General features: G+C 52.5%; 1 protein-coding gene across 1 annotated transcript; it reads left to right on the forward strand.

Moving 5' to 3' along the window:
* Positions 1 to 1,820: 1,820 nt before the first annotated feature.
* Positions 1,821 to 14,238, forward strand: LOC139239040 (snake venom vascular endothelial growth factor toxin ICPP-like; the record flags this gene model as incomplete). The annotated part of the gene is made up of 6 exons (XM_070867545.1): positions 1,821 to 1,857; positions 4,284 to 4,480; positions 7,231 to 7,310; positions 9,750 to 9,779; positions 9,942 to 10,007; positions 13,456 to 14,238. Coding segments are annotated over 6 exons (450 nt in total), but the record flags the coding sequence as incomplete, so codon positions are not given.
* Positions 14,239 to 15,975: the final 1,737 nt, after the last annotated feature.

A 15,975-nucleotide genomic window follows, 5' to 3' on the forward strand; every position in this document is an offset into this window, starting at 1 on the left:
GGATCACCTCTCGTTTACATTGGTTTATTTTTAGTTATGAAAATATTGAAGATAGAAATAAATGGTTGTTTGGCTGGACAATGCTGGATTGTCAGCCAATCAGGGAATTGAAGGGTCTGCTCGCTTTCCAATTAGCATGGAAATCATAGCCATAGAACGGTTACAGCTCAGAAGGCGGCCATTCTGCCAGTTGAATCCATTTAGTCTGCCTCCACCACCCTTTCAGGCAGTGCATTCCAGATCCTAACCACTCACTCCTTAAAAACATTTGTCCTCATGTTGCCTTTTGAAGGTGAATGGAGGAAGAACCAATCAGTGTCCTCTGGTTCTCGACCCTTCCGCCAATGAGAACCATTTCTCTCCATCTACTCTGTCTAGACCCCCTCATGATTTTGTGAAGGCTTGTGTGCCGCGGTGATTGACATTAAGTGGCCAATGGCGGGAGCGGGGAGGTGTGGCGGCAGGAGGACATGTGACGAGAATCTCCAGGAATCTGCCCAACCAGAGTTGGCAACCCAAAGTCTTTGCCATCTACAAGCCTTTCTTGTTCCATCACAATCTTCTGCTCCGGCAGTCCCTCGGGGTCTAGGATGAAGGAGGGAAGTCGGGGTGGAGGGGGGACGCTTTTGTCCGATGGTTTATCAAGTTGTGGAAAACATTTTTTTTCAATTTGCATTTCTATAGCGCCTTTCACGACCACCGGATGTCCCAAAGTGCTTTACAGCCAATGAAGTACTTTTGGAGTGTAGTCCCTGTTGTAATGTGGGAAACCGCGGCAGCCAATTTGCGCACAGCAAGCTCCCACACATAGCAATGTGACAATGGCCAGATAATCTGTTTTAATGATAATTGAGGGATAAATATTGGTCAGGACACCGGGGATCACTCCCCTTGCTCTTCTCCGAAATAGTGCCGTGGGATCTTTTGCGTCCACCGAAGGGGGCGAACGGGGCCTCATCCGCAAGACGGCACCGCCAACAGTGTGGCGCTCCCTCAGCACTGCACTGGGAGTGTCAGCCTAGATTTTTGTGCTCAAGTTCCTGGAGTGGGACTTGAACCCACAACCTTCTGACTCAGAGGCGAGTGTGCTGCCCACTGAGCCACGGCTGGCACTTGACACTTGCAGTAAGGTGACTTTATGTAGAATCTCCAGCATTGGGGGGGGGGGGGTGGGTGGGGGCAGGGTGGGTGGAGAGGGAAGTGTCCAAGGCACACCTCCGGCACAATCATTATTTAAATGGTTGTTGGGCCAAAGAAAGGGAGATTGAGAGGTAACCGTAGAAGTGGGTCTTAACGATAACTACTTGCATTTATATAGCCTGGAACATGGTTAAAATATCCCAGGGCACTTCACAGGAGTGTTATCAAAGTGACACACCCGAGCCACATAAGGCAATAGTGAGAGAGGTGACCAAAAGCTTGGTCAAGGAGGTAGGTTTTCAGTAGGGAGGGGTTGGTGAGGTTTAGAGAGGGAATTCTAGAGCATGGTGTCCCGGGCAGCTGAAGGCACGGCCGCCAATGGTGGGGCAAGCTAGGGGCCAGAGTCTGAGAAACTGAGTTTGAGAGGTTTATAGCATTTATATTGGAGGTTAAAGTCCCGTTTTTCCTGTTTTTGTAAGCTGTTTTCTAATCCTGTCTTTTCCATATTGTTGGTTGTGTTTCTCATTGTTGAGCACAGACCTTGACCTCTGACCCTTGCTCCAGCCAGTGTGATACTGAATTTAAATGCAGAGACAGCTGATCTGTGGGAGAGCATGTAGTTAGGGAGAGAGAGGAAGGATGTTTTCTTTAAAAAAAAAACACACTAAATTCCCTCTCTCTTTGTTCTGTTCCAGCTGTCCAGCCAAGCTCCAGGAGGTAAGCTGCAGATAATTAAACGCTTCCTGTTACACAGGAGAACCGGTCTTCATTTTCAGAGTAAAGCCACACCAGCGAAATAAACCCAAGTCTGCACCAGAGCTGTGCACAATGGGCTGAATGGCCTCCTGTGTGTTCAGTATGGAAGAACTCCACAAGACTGAGTACTGTGAGCTAAAACTGATGTGACCTTAGCCTCTTTAATATAACTCCAGAGTGCCTAAGCAGCATGGCAGACAACCTTTTATACTTCCTTGCACGAGGTGTGCAGGTGACCCTTGGGCCTCCAACACTTGCGCCCTCTGGTGGCAAGTCTTACACAGTTACAATGTTCACATACAGAACACTGTGCACGGGGCACGATGGGCTGAATGGCCTCCTCCTGGGCACGACGGGCTGAATGACTTCCTCCTGAGCTCCCTGATTCCGTGTCTCGAGCGCACTGAGCAACATTGCAGAAATGCCTCCCTGTCCCCCTCCCCCTGACGGCCACCCCTTCCCCCGAACATTCGATATTCACCCTTCAAACAGTCACTCGTTTAACCATTGATGAGGCAACCAGGCTAAGATGAGCCCTCCCCTCCTGTTTAACTAGTGGGAGCTATGTTTGGGGGGGGGAGGGGGGTGTTGGGGGAGGGTAAGAGGGAGAGCTTCGGAGAAGTGAATGGGTTGCACTGGTGGCACGTTTATAGTAAGGAAGGAACTTTCATCCATGAGTGTCCTGTCACATCCCGGGTCACCACCAAAGTGCTTTACAACCTTTCGAACCGCAGGCTGTGCGATGACTAGAAACCCTCCTGTTGAAACCATGCGGTGGATTGACCCCGGGATGGGGGCAGTGCAATGGAGGATTCTCTTTCCCCCCCCCCAACCCGTTCGCTGCTCATTGGCTTGCAACAATTTCCCCCATCTTTTGTCTCTATGACCTGTGGGCAGGGTGAGCCCGGCCGGGAGCCATGATCTGCTCGAGCAGTGCCTGTTTGGGTACGGCGGGTAACTGAAACAGCTTGCCGAATCCCGGGGGCGCACTCTGTGTCTGCCCCAAAAACTACACGGACAGCCCTACGCCAGGGGCCCATTCCTTATTGCAATATATTGTCCAATCAATTTTTTAAAAATTGATTTCACGGGATGTGGGCATCGCTGGCGAGACCGGCATTTATTGCCCATCCCTAATTGCCCCTTGAGAAGGTGGTGGTGAGCCGCCGCCTTGAACCGCTGCAGTCCGTGTGGTGAAGGTGCTCCCACAGTGCTGTTAGGGAGGGAGTTCCAGGATTGTGACCCAGCGACGATGAAGGAACGGCCGATATATTTCCCAGTCAGGATGGTGTGTGACTGGGAGGAGACGTGGAGGTGGTGGTGTTCCCATGTGCCTGCTGCCCTTGTCCTTCTAGGGGGTAGAGGTCGCGGGTTTGGGAGCTGCTGTCAAAGAAGCCTTGGCGAGTTGCCGCAGTGCATCTTGTAGACGGTGCACACTGCAGCCACGGTGCGCCGGTGGTGGAGGGAGTGAATGTTGAAGGTGGTGGGTAGCGTGCCGATCAAGCGGCTGCTTTGTCCTGGATGGTGTCGAGCTTCTCGAGTGTTGTTGGAGCTGCACTCATCCAGGCAAGTGGAGAGTGTTCCATCACACTCCTGACTCGTGTCTTGTCAATGGTGGAAAGGCTTTGGAGTTTAGAAGAATGAGAGGTGATCTTATTGAAACATATAAGATACTGAGGGGACTCGACAAGGTAAATGCAGAGAGGATGTTTCCCCTCGTGGGGGAATCTAGAACTAGGGGGCATAGTTTCAGAATAAAGGATCGCCCATTTAGAACTGAGATGAGGAGGAATTTCTACTGAGGGTTGTAAATCTGTGGAATTCTCTGCCTCAGAGATCTGTGGAGGCTGGGTCATTGAATATATTTAAGGCAGAGATAAACAGATTTTTGAGCGATAAGTGAGTGAAGGGTTATGGGGAGCGGGCGGGGAAGTGGAGCTGAGTCCATGATCAGATCAGCCGTGATCTTATTGAATGGCAGAGCAGGCTCGAGGGGCCAAATGGCCGACTCCTGCTCCTATTTCTTATGTTCTTTTGAGTTAGGAGGTGAGAGACACTCCGCAGAATACCTAACCTCTGACCCGCTCTTGTAGCCACAGTATTTATGTGGCTGGTCCAGTTACGTTTCTGGTCAATGGTGACCCTCAGGATGTTGGTGTGCCGGTGGTGGAGAGAGTGAATGTTTAAGGTGGTGGGTGGCAGTGCCAATTAAGTGGGCCGCTTTGTCCGAGATGCATTTCACTTGACCGCGAGGATAAGGAGCAACCCCTGATACTGTAACGAGTACCGGGGCGGTCTCCTGGAAATCAGCCGCCCCGCGGTCAGGCCCTGTCCGAGCACGCAGCAGGCAGCTCCCGTACTCCTGGCTTTTGTCTGGTCCTTCGCAGTGATGCCGTTTGAGGAGGTTTGGAATCGCAGTTACTGCCGAGCCATTGAGGTCCTGGTCGACGTTGCCAGAGAGTATCCAAGCGAGTCGGAGTACATCTTCAAACCCTCCTGCGTTCCTCTCCTGCGATGTGCCGGCTGCTGTGGGGACGAGAAGCTGCGCTGCACGGTACGGGAAATGTACAACGTAACTATACAGGTAAGGGTACATGTATAACGTAACTATACAGGCAAGGGTACATGTACAACGTAACTATACAGGTAAGGGGACATGTACAACGTAACTACAGGCAAGGGAACATGTACAACGTAACTATACAGGTAAGGGGACATGTACAACGTAACGACAGGCAAGGGAACATGTACAACGTAACTATACAGATAAGGGGACATGTACAACGTAACGACAGGTAAGGGTACATGTACAACGTAACTATACAGGTAAGGGGACATGTACAACGTAACTATACCGGTAAGGGGACACGTACAATGTAACTATACAGTAAAATAGACTTTCGTTTCTGTAGCGCCTTTCACAACCACCGGGTTTCCCAAAGCACTTTTCAGCCAATGAAGTACTTTTTGAAGTGTAGTCACTGTTGTAATGTGGGAAACGCAGCAGCCAATTTGCACACAGCAAGCTCCCACAAACAGCATTGTGACAATGACCAGATAACCTACTTTAGTGATGTTGGCTGAGGGATAAATATTGGTCCAGGGCACCGGGGAGAACTCCCCTGCTGCTCTTCGAAATAGTGCCCTCCGGGTTTTTTTACGTCCATTCGAGAGTGTAGACAGGGCTTCGGATTAAGGTCTCCTCTGAAGGACGGCACCTCCGACAGTGCGGTGCTCCCTCAGCCTGGATTTCTGCGCTCGCCTCTGAAACGGGAATTGAACCCACAACCTTCTGACTGAGGCGAGTGTGCTGCCCACTGAGCCACTGGCTGGCAAGGGGAATATGCTGATCATAGAATCAGAGAAATTCACAGTATGGAAGGAGGCTACTTCGGCCCATCGTGTCCACGCCAATAATTTATGTGCCTCAGTATATTGCCAATCAATGAATTACCCACTGAACCCTTGGTGGGAGAGATGCGGGTTTTCATTTCTATTCTGGGTTCAATCCCCACTGTGCTCCTGGTGTTCACCAGTCTTCAGTGTGACATTGCAAACAGGATAGAGTAGGATTCTACCCCGGGGCCTCCGCCATCATAGGTTTTTTTTTACTTTGGGAGAATTTGAATGAGACCCTGCGGTCCCGGTGGGTGCCCTGCGCCACACGGTCTGGTGCTGAGGCTCGGGGCCGGGTATCACGGGTCTGGGGGGGGGGGAGGTCGGCTGATCTCGGCCATGGCGGTGCTTGAGGCACACGTTTTGCCTCCGTGCTCCCGGCTTATGGAGAGCCAAAATCGGACGGCTTTCCTGCTCCTGATCCCGGTCAGTGAGGGCAGCTGGAACGTGTGAATACATGTAGGGTAACGGGTGATCATCTCTCTCTGATGGTCCATTGGGAGTCACTAATATGATGGGTAGGTTAAGAATGGGACTCGTGGGTGGGCGGGGATTGGTGGTGAGGGGATGTGTGTGGACGGGGATTGGTGGTGGGGGGGGGTGTGTGTGGGCGGGGATTGGTGGTGGGGGGGGTGTGTGTGGGCGGGGATTGGTGGTGGGGGGGGTGTGTGTGGGCGGGGATTGGTGGTGGGGGGGGGGTGTGGGCGGGGATTGGTGGTGGGGGGGGGGTGTGGGCGGGGATTGGTGGTGGGGGGGGTGTGTGTGGGCGGGGATTGGTGGTGGGGGGGGGGTGTGTGTGGGCGGGGATTGGTGGTGGGGGGGGGGGTGTGGGCGGGGATTGGTGGTGGGGGGGGTGTGTGTGGGCGGGGATTGGTGGTGGGGGGGGTGTGGGCGGGGATTGGTGGTGGGGGGGGTGTGGGCGGGGATTGGTGGTGGGGGGGGGTGTGTGTGGGCGGGTATTGGTGGTGGGGGTGGGGTGTGTGTGGGCGGGGATTGGTGGTGGGGGGGTGTGTGTGGGCGGGGATTGGTGGTGGGGGGGGTGTGTGTGGGCGGGGATTGGTGGTGGGGGGGGTGTGTGTGGGCGGGGATTGGTGGTGGGGGGGGGGTGTGTGTGGGCGGGGATTGGTGGTGGGGGGGGGTGTGTGTGGGCGGGGATTGGTGGTTGGGGGGGGGTGTGTGTGGGCGGGGATTGGTGGGGGGGGGAGTGTGTGTGGGCGGGGAGTGGTGGGGGGGGGTGTGTGTGGGCGGGGATTGGTGGTGGGGGGGGGGGTGTGGGCGGGGATTGGTGGTGGGGGGCGGGTGTGTGGACGGGGATTGGTGGTGGGGGGGGGGGTGTGTGTGGGCGGGGATTGGTGGTGGGGCGGGGTGTGTGTGGGCGGGGATTGGTGGTGGGGGTGTGTGTGGGCGGGGATTGGTGGTGGGGGAGGGGGTGTGTGTGGGCGGGGATTGGTGGTGGGGGGGGGTGTGTGTGGGCGGGGATTGGTGGTGGGGGTGGGGTGTGTGGGCGGGGATTGGTGGTGGGGGGGGTGTGTGTGGGCGGGGATTGGTGGTGGGGGGGGTGTGTGTGGGCGGGGATTGGTGGTGGGGAGGGGTGTGTGTGGGCGGGGATTGGTGGTGGGGAGGGGTGTGTGTGGGCGGGGATTGGTGGTGGGGGGGGGTGTGTGTGTGGGCGGGGATTGGTGGTGGGAGGGGTGTGTGTGGGCGGGGATTGGTGGTTGGGGGGGGGGGTGTGTGGGCGGGGATTGGTGGGGGGGAAGCGGCACGGAGGGAGGGGGATGGGGGAAGGCCCATTCACTGCTGACCCTGAGGTTATTACTTGGTGTCTTGCTCAGTTAACCAAGGGGGGGGTTGTACCATTTTCGATCATCGATTAAAAAAAATCTGCAAGAGCTCCTGCCATTTTACGATGACAAATCTTTATCGATGGACATTTTTCAGGTCATTAAATTAAAACCTTTGGAGCACGTGACGAGGCAGGAGGAGAAGATCTTCGTTGAGCACAGCAGCTGTGAATGCCGGTGAGAGCGCGACTGAAGTGGGCTTCGTATCCGATTAAACTGCTGACTCTCGCTGGGGGTACAGGGTCCCCCCTGGGCGCTGACTCGAACTCACGCTGGTAACTAACCCAAGTGGCCTACCTTCAGGTGTGAACCTGGTGAGTGAGTGTCAGCAGATTATTTGACTGCAGCTGGGCCCCGTCCCTGACGTTTCTGGGCCTCTCACTGGCTAGCCTTCAGGAGCCCTGCCAGACTTCTCTGTCCCTTAACCCAGGCGCACTGCAGTCAGTCACAGCCCAATCCGTACCACGGCTGAGAGCTTGCTCGGCCTGGAGCCAGGAAGTGAATCTGGATCTTGCTGCAATCGGTGGCAGAGATTTCCGTCCTGTTTGACGGCAAAGTGACCTGTCTCCGGGCAGATTCCGGATTATCAGGGCTTGGAGAGAGTGCGGAGGGGATTTAGTAGACTAGTACCAGAGATGCTGGAATACAGTTATGTGGAGAGACTTAAGAAGCTGGGGTTGTTCTCCTTAGAGCAGAGAAGGTTAAGAAAGAAAGACTTGCATTTCTATAGCGCCTTTCATTACCATCGGACGCTTCAAAGCCCTTTACAGCCAATAAAGTACTTTTTAAAGTGTGGTCACTGTTGTAATGTGGGAAATGCAGCAGCCAATTTGCACACAGCAAGCTCCCACAAACAGCAATGTGATAATGACCAGATCATCTGTTGTTATTGTTATGTTGATTGAGGGATAAATATTGGCCCAGGACACCGGGGAGAACTCCCCTGCTCCTCTTCAAAATAGTGCCACGGGATCTTTTACATCCACCTGAGAGAGCAGACGGGGCCTCGGTTTAACGTCTCATCTAACAGACGGCACCTCCGACAATGCGGCGCTCCCTCAGCACTGCACTGGGAGTGCCAGCCGAGATCTTTGTGCTCGAGTCCTTGGAGTGGGACTTGAACCCATGACCTTCTGACTTGGAGGAGAGAGTGCTACCCACTGAGCCACAGCTGACACACACATAGAAACATAGAAAATAGGAGCAGTAGTAGGCCATTTGGCCCTTCGAGCCTGCACCGCCATTCAATATGATCATGGCTGATCCTCTATCTCAACACTATATTCCAGCTTTTTCCCCATACCCCTTGATGCCTTTTGTTTCTAAAAATCTGTCTATCTCCCTCTTAAATATATTCAGTGACTTGGCCTCCACAGCCTTCTGTGGTAGAGAATTCCACAGGTTCACCACCCTCTGAGTGAAAACATTTCTCCTCATCTCGCTCCTAAATTTCCTACCCCGTATCCTGAGACTGTGACCCCTTGTTCTAGACTTCCCAGCCCGGGGGGAAACATCCTTCCTGCATCCAGTCTATCCAACCCAGTCAGAATTTTATACGTTTCAGTGAGATCCCCTCTCATTCTTCTAAACTCTAGTAAATACAGGCCTAGTTGACCCAATCTCTCCTCATACGACAGTCCTGCCATCTCAGGAATCAGTCTGGTGAACCTTCGCTGCACTCCCTCTATGGCAAGTATATCCTTTCTTAGGTAAGAAGACCAGAACTGCACACAATACTCCAGGTGCGGTCTCACCAAGGCCCTGTATAACTGGAGTAAGACATCCTTGCTCCTGTACTCAAATCCTCTTGCAATGACGGCCAACATACCATTTGCCTTCCTAACTGCTTGCTGCACCTGCATGTTTGCTGTCAATGACTGGTGTACAAGGACACCCAGGTCCCTCTGTACATCAACACTTCCCAAGCCATCACCATTTAAATAATACTTTGTCCTTATGTTTTTCCTACCAATGTGGATAACTTTACATTTATCCACGTTATACTGGCTCTGCCATGTGTTTGCCCACTCACTCAACCTATCTAAATCGCCTTTGCATCCTCCTCACAACTCACAATCGAACCAATATAGCTGGGGCCAAAGCACTGATCCTTGCGGTACCCCACTAGTCACTGCCCACCACCCCGAAAAAGACCCGTTTATTCCTACTCTCTGCTTCCTGTCAGTTAACCAATTTTCAATTCATGCCAATACATTAACCCCCGGGCGATTTAATAGGTGTTCAAAATCATGAAGGATTTTAATTGAGCAAATACCGAGAAACTTTTTCCACTGGCAGGAGAGGCCACAGATTTAAGAGAATTGCCAAACGAACCAGAGGGGAGATGAGAGGAATTTTTTTTACACAGTGAGTCATGATCTGGAATGCATTGCCTGAAAGGATAGGTTCAACTGTAACTTTCGAAAGGGAATTGGTAAAATAGTTGAAGGGGAAAAATTTTCAGGGCTGTGGGGAAAGAGAAGGGAAGAGTGAGATTATTTGGATAGCTCGTTCGAAGAGCTGACACAGGCATGATGGGCCGAATGGCTGCCTTCTGTGCTCAGCTTACCTCTTCTAAGATTACCTCTTGAATCTCTCTCTCTCTCTTTATTTTAGACCACGGCGGAAACGATTAAAAGGCAACAGGTAAAGGAAGGAGTCCCAGTACTGCAACAGCAAACTCCATGACTCGGGAGTAGAAACTCTCTTATTTAAAAAAAAATTAACATTTTTTAAATTATTTTATTAAATCTGTTCTAATCAGAACCTTCTCCCTCTGTTACTCAAGAGACAACTTTATTCTTTCAGGAGAAACGACAAGAGGAAAGGTCAGAGGAGGCGGACAAAGATGGGTGACCAGCCTGAGCTGAACCAGTGAGTCTGCAATCGCTTCATTGCGTATGTACTGGGGGAGGGACAGCGCCTGGTTCTAGACTTGACCATGCCAACGCACTCCTGGCCGGCCTCCCCCACGTTCAATCCTACGTAAACCTGAGGTCTTCCAAAACTCGGCTGCCCCGTGTCCTAACTCGCACCGAGTCCCGCTCACCCATCACCCCCTGTGCTCGCTGCCCCCGTGTCCTAACTCGCACCGAGTCCCGCTCACCCATCACTCCCTGTGCTCACTGCCCCCGTGTCCTAACTCACACCAAGTCCCGCTCACCCATTACCCCCTGTGCTCGCTGCCCCGTGTCCTAACTCGCACCGAGTCCCGCTCACCCATCACTCCCTGTGCTCACTGCCCCCGTGTCCTAACTCGCACCGAGTCCCACTCATCCATCACCCCCTGTGCTCGCTGACCTAATTTGGTTTCCGGTTAAGCAACGCCGTGATTTTATTTTATTTTTTTAAATTCTCATCCTTGTTTTCCAATCCCTCCATGACCTCTTTTCTGTCCCCCCCCGCCCCATATCACGGACACAATGGGCCAAAATGGCCTCCTTCCGTGCTGTAAATTTCTATGATTCTTTGACTCTATCTCTGTAATCTCCTCTAGCCCCACAACCCACCAAGGATTCCGGGGTCCTCTAATTCTGCCCTCTTGAGCATTCCTGATTTTAATCGCTCCACCATCGGTGGCCGTGCCTTCAGCTGCCTGGGCCCCAAGCTCTGCCTAAGCCTCTCCGCCTCTCTCGCTCTCTTTCCTCATTTTAAGATGCTCCTTCAAATCTTTGACCAAGCTTTTGGTCACCTGCGCTAATTTCTCCTTATGTGGCTTGCTGTCAAATTTTTGTCTTGCAACACTCCTGTGAAGCACCATGAGACATTTTACTATGTTAAAGGCACTATATAAATATAAGTTGTTGTTGTATAGTATGGAGCGGGGTAAAAGGGCATCGCCTCGTTGTTGGATTGTTCACCAGACGGATCTCTGGGATGACAGGGTCGTCCTATGAGGAGAGATTGTGTAGAATGAGCCTATACTCTCTGGAGTTTAGAAGAATGAGGTGTGACCTCATTGAATTCTGACAGGGATTGACAGGTTAAATGCAGGGAGGATGTTCCCCCCCCTGGCTGGAGAGTCGAGAACCAGGGGTCAGGATAAGGGGTCGGCCATCTAGGACAGAGATGAGAAATTTCTTCACTCAGAGGGTGGTGAATCTTTGGAATTCTCTGCCCCAGAGGGCTGTGGAGGCTCAGTCGTTGAATATATTCAAGGTTGAGATCGATAGATTTTTGGACTCTAGGGGAATCAAGGGATATGGGGATCGGGCGGGAAAGTGGAGTTGAGGTCGAAGATCAGCCGTGATCTTATTGAATGGCGGAGCAGGATCGAGGGGCCGAATGGCCTGCTCCTAATTATGTTTATACACATAGGAAGGGGGTGGTGAACAGCTGTTGCTTTTTCTGTTTATATATATATATATATATATATATATAAATATAAATATATGTTGAGCGATTCAGTCAGTAAATGGGTGATGGTTTGGTTTCTGTGTGGAGACTTTAAACCGATCAATCCCATTATTGTTCCTTGATGGAGTCATGGTATTTTTGTTATTTGGGGTTTGAATTTTCTGCAGTTGACACTGTGGTTCAGTGAGCACAGCTCCCGCCCTCGGTCCTGGCAGTCCCGAGAACTTTCAACTTCATGCTTAATGCCCAATCTTGTGGAGACATCCTGCAAATCCCCTGGGAGAACAGATGCACCAACTTCAACGTCCTCCATCAGGCCAACATCCACAGCATCGAAGCACTGACCACACTCGACCAGCTCCGCTGGGCGGGCCACATTGTCCACGTGCCCGACACGAGACTCCCAAAGCAAGCGCTCTACACGGCAAGCGAGCCCCAGGTGGGCAGAGAAAACGTTTCAAGGACACCCTCAAAGCCTCCCTGATAAAATGCAACATCCCCACTGACACCTGGGAGTCCCTGGCCAAAGACCGCCCGAAGTGGAGGAAGTGCATCCGGGAGGGCGCTGAGCCTCATCGCCGAGAGCATGCAGAAATCAAGCGCAGGCAGCGGAAGGAGCGTGCGGCAAACCAGTCCCAACCACCCCTTCCTTCAACGACTGTCACAGGTGGGAGAGACAGTGACTGTAATTCCCGTATTGAACTGTTCAGTCACCTGAGAACTCACTTTTAGAGTGGAAGCAAGTCTTCCTCGATTCCAAGGGACTGCCTATGATGATGATGAGTGTTATGTATGTAACCCTTGGCAAGCTGTATCACACCACCACCAGAGGGCCTACCTGTTGGAGTCCCAAGGGATCTCAGCGTGTCTTGGGAGCACTGTATATAAGCAGGCCTCCCACGCTGTACCAGCACTCTGGAGTTCAATTAAAGGAGCTAAGGTCACACTTGCTCATTGCATACAGTACTCAGTTTCATCCTTTATTATGAGTGTAACAATGATAATGCCCAATCTCCATATCTCTTGATTTCCCCCAAAGTCCAAAAATCTATCGATGTCGGCCTTGCATATACTCAACGACTGAGCATCCACAGCCCTTTGGGGTGGAGGATTCTCGGCCTTCTCTCAAAGGATAACGAGGGACTTTCTGCTCCCCCCCTCCCCTCCCCTCCCCTCCCAAATGTTCTGGATGCTGGGGACAATGGAGCTTCAGGACTGAGCTAGATTGCTTTGTTGGGTAAGGGGTATGGAGCAAAGGGGGTGGGGTATGGAGTTGCACTGTAGATCTGCCGTGAACTAATTGAATGGCGAAGCAGGCTCGAGGGGGCTGAACGGCAACTATTTTTGTAAGAACTTTTCATCAAGTTACCCCCTTTTTGTGAGCGCACTCGAGCCCACACATGTCCAGATTAACGGGAATGTCCCCGAATTGAATTAAAACTCTGATCCCGGGGCGGTGATGCACACCAGTCCCTCCGGCGCCGACCTCTCGCGGAAGGCCGCGAGCGTACCGGTGGGCACTGCGTGTTCCATCTTCAGGGACACCCTGGCTCGGATGTAACCGCGGAAGAGAGGCAGGCAGTCGGGCTGAATGACCCCCCCCACCTTCTTTCTCCACCCCCCTCCCTTTCCCTCTCCTTCCCCCTCCCCCGCCCCTTCCCCTCTCCTTTCTCTCTTTCCCCCCCCCCCCCCCCCCCCATCCCCTCTCCTTTCTGCCCCTCCTCCCCTTCCCCTCCTCTGCCCTGCTCCGACCACCCTTCCCAGGTTGATGGCCACCTTGGCCATGCCCAGGAGCTGTCCGGCGAGGAGGCCCTCGGACCCTACCCGCTTCCCTCCACACCGGGTGCCCAAAGATCAGGAGCGCGGGACTGAAGTGCGTGACTTTCTCTGCAACTGAAGCCTCGATTCTCGGGAAGATGTTGAACCAAAATGAAGCTTGTTTTTCCCCTCTTCTGTCCTCTTCCAGATGCCCCACAGCACGAAGGAAGCGTCTGCAAGCAGCGTGAGGAGGAAGGGCACGGACTGCGGGTGCTACCAACTTACTGCCTGAGCCATGGAGAGGAGAGCTGCGGCACTGATGGACGCTGGTAGCAACTTCCTCGAGCTGCCTTTACTGGGGGAAATCCGTGTACTTACTGGAGTGGCTGCCTGTGTGAACTGGGGTCTACTCCCCGATTGGGGGTGAGGAGGGGTCTTTCAAGACCAAGTCTCTCCAGTTACCTGCAACCAGTGGTTGATTACTCATCCCAGAAGGGTTCCCTCCGGCCTGTATTCAAGGAGTGGACTCTTCATTAATCTCGGAATTGCTACGTTCAACTGTGCAAATGTCCAACAGACTATATCTGCCCGATGCACGCTCTCCTTAAACCCCAATCAGAAAATCTGTGAGCTGTACTACTTGAGAGACTGCGTGCATCTATGTTTTTTAAACTCCACAACCCACTTCAATTACAAATAAGCGATGAGGATTCCCCCTGTTTTTTTTATACAGAAGAAAAGAGGGAACACTTGCATTTATATAACTCGGTTCACGACTTCCGGATGTCCCAAAGCGCTTGACAGCCATTGAAGTACTTTTTTTATTTGAAGTATAGTCACTGTAGTAATGTAGGAAGCACAGCAAGCTCCCACAAACGGCAATGTGATAAATGGTCATTAGCAAAAAGTGTCATTCCTACAACATTAGCGGAAGTGAAACAAATCCCAGGTTAGCCTATTTTTCCCCTTGTCTCTGATCTGTGCTGGGGTCTGGCGGGTGAGGGGTGGGGGTCCATTCTGGGGTACGGTTCCGGGGTGGGGCGGGGCGACTCATTCTGGTTCCATTGGGGGTGTGGAGGAACTCGTTCCGGGGTACGGTTCCGTGGGGCGGGGTGGGTGGGAACTCATTTTGGGGTACGGTTCCAGGGGTGGGGACAACCCATTCTGGGGTATGGATCCAGTGGGGCAGGTGGGGGGGAGGGGGGGAGGGGTGTGGGGGCAACCCATTCTGGGGTATAATTCCAGGGTGCTGACTCGCTCTGGAGTACAGTATGACAGTTGCAGGGGTCTAGTCCTTTTCTCATGTGGTAACCGCAAACGAATTCCCTAACTCGCCAACAAGGTATCGTGCCCTGACTCGCAGTCGCTCCTGAGTGCGGTTATCACTGAGATTTATCAGCATTTTAATCACAATCCAACCAGGCTGCTCACCGCTAATCTAGTCAAGCACATACTTGCGAGGCAATAGAATTCACTTGATGTCGGCTGTTGTTTTGTCCGACTGTATCTCATTCTCACTTGAGCAACCACCCGAGCCCACTGCCGAGACCGAGCTACCCTCAAATATGCAATAAAAATGCTTTTCAAAAATAAAATGTACTTGTACATCACTGAATTGAATTCGGCTGCAATCGTGAATGTTAATTTCAGTAACGCAGAGACTGCACTTGTCAATATCCAGTCCGATTTGTGTTGTAGGGATGAGGATGTGCAGGCGTACGCATGGGCGTTCGACATCATCATCATAGGCAGTCCCTCGGGATCGAGGAAGACTTGCTTCCACTCCCAAAGTGAGTTCTCTGATGGCTGAACAGTCCGATGTGAGAGCCACAGACCCTGTTACAGGTGGGACAGACATTCGTCGGGGGAAGGGGTGGGTGGGCTGGTTTGCCGCGTGCTCCTTCCGCTGCCTGCGCTTGACCTCTTCACGCTCTTTGTGTTGACACTCAAAGAGCTCAACGCCCTCCCGGGTGCACTTTCTCCACCTCGGGCGGTCTGCGGCCAGGGTCTTCCAGGTGTCAGTGGTGATGCCGCACTTTATCAGGGAGGCTTTGAGGTTGTCCTTGTAACGTTTCCGCTGCCCGCCTTTGGCTCATTTTACCATGAAGGAGCTCCACATTAGAGCGCTTGCTTTGGGAGTCTCATACCTGGCATGCGAATTATGAGGCCTGCCCAACGAAGCTGATTGAGTGTGGTCAGTGCTTCAATGCTGGGGATGTTAGCCTCGGTGAGGACACTGATGTTGGTGCATCTGTCCTCCCAGGGGATCTGCAAGATCTTGTGGAGACATCGTTGGTGATATATCTCCAGTGACTTGAGGTGCCTTCTATACATCGTCTATGCCTCTGAGTCATACAGGAGGGCGGGTATTACTACAGCCCTGTAGACCTGTGCCCTGTCAACCAGGGGAATCGGCAGTTCAAATCCAGGCCCAGACTGATGAGTTGTAAGTCTCTGTTCTCTACACAAGTTAGAACCTGAGAGTCTTCCTCCAAAGGGGCCACCTTATGGGGCCGAGACACATTCTTCCTGCTGAATAAAGGAGGCATTAAACGAAGACTTGTATTTCTAAAGCAGCTTTCACAACCACTGGATCAACAAGAGCAGGCATTGACGACGAGATTCAACATAGCTGCCAGTGCAGTCTTCGGCCGCCTGAGGAAAAGAGTGTTCGAAGACCAGGCCCTCAAATCTGCCACCAAGCTGATGGTCTACAGGGCTGTAGTAA

Source organism: Pristiophorus japonicus, chromosome 26, assembly GCF_044704955.1.
Source record: "Pristiophorus japonicus isolate sPriJap1 chromosome 26, sPriJap1.hap1, whole genome shotgun sequence".
In the NCBI taxonomy this organism is placed as follows: Eukaryota; Metazoa; Chordata; class Chondrichthyes; family Pristiophoridae; genus Pristiophorus; species Pristiophorus japonicus.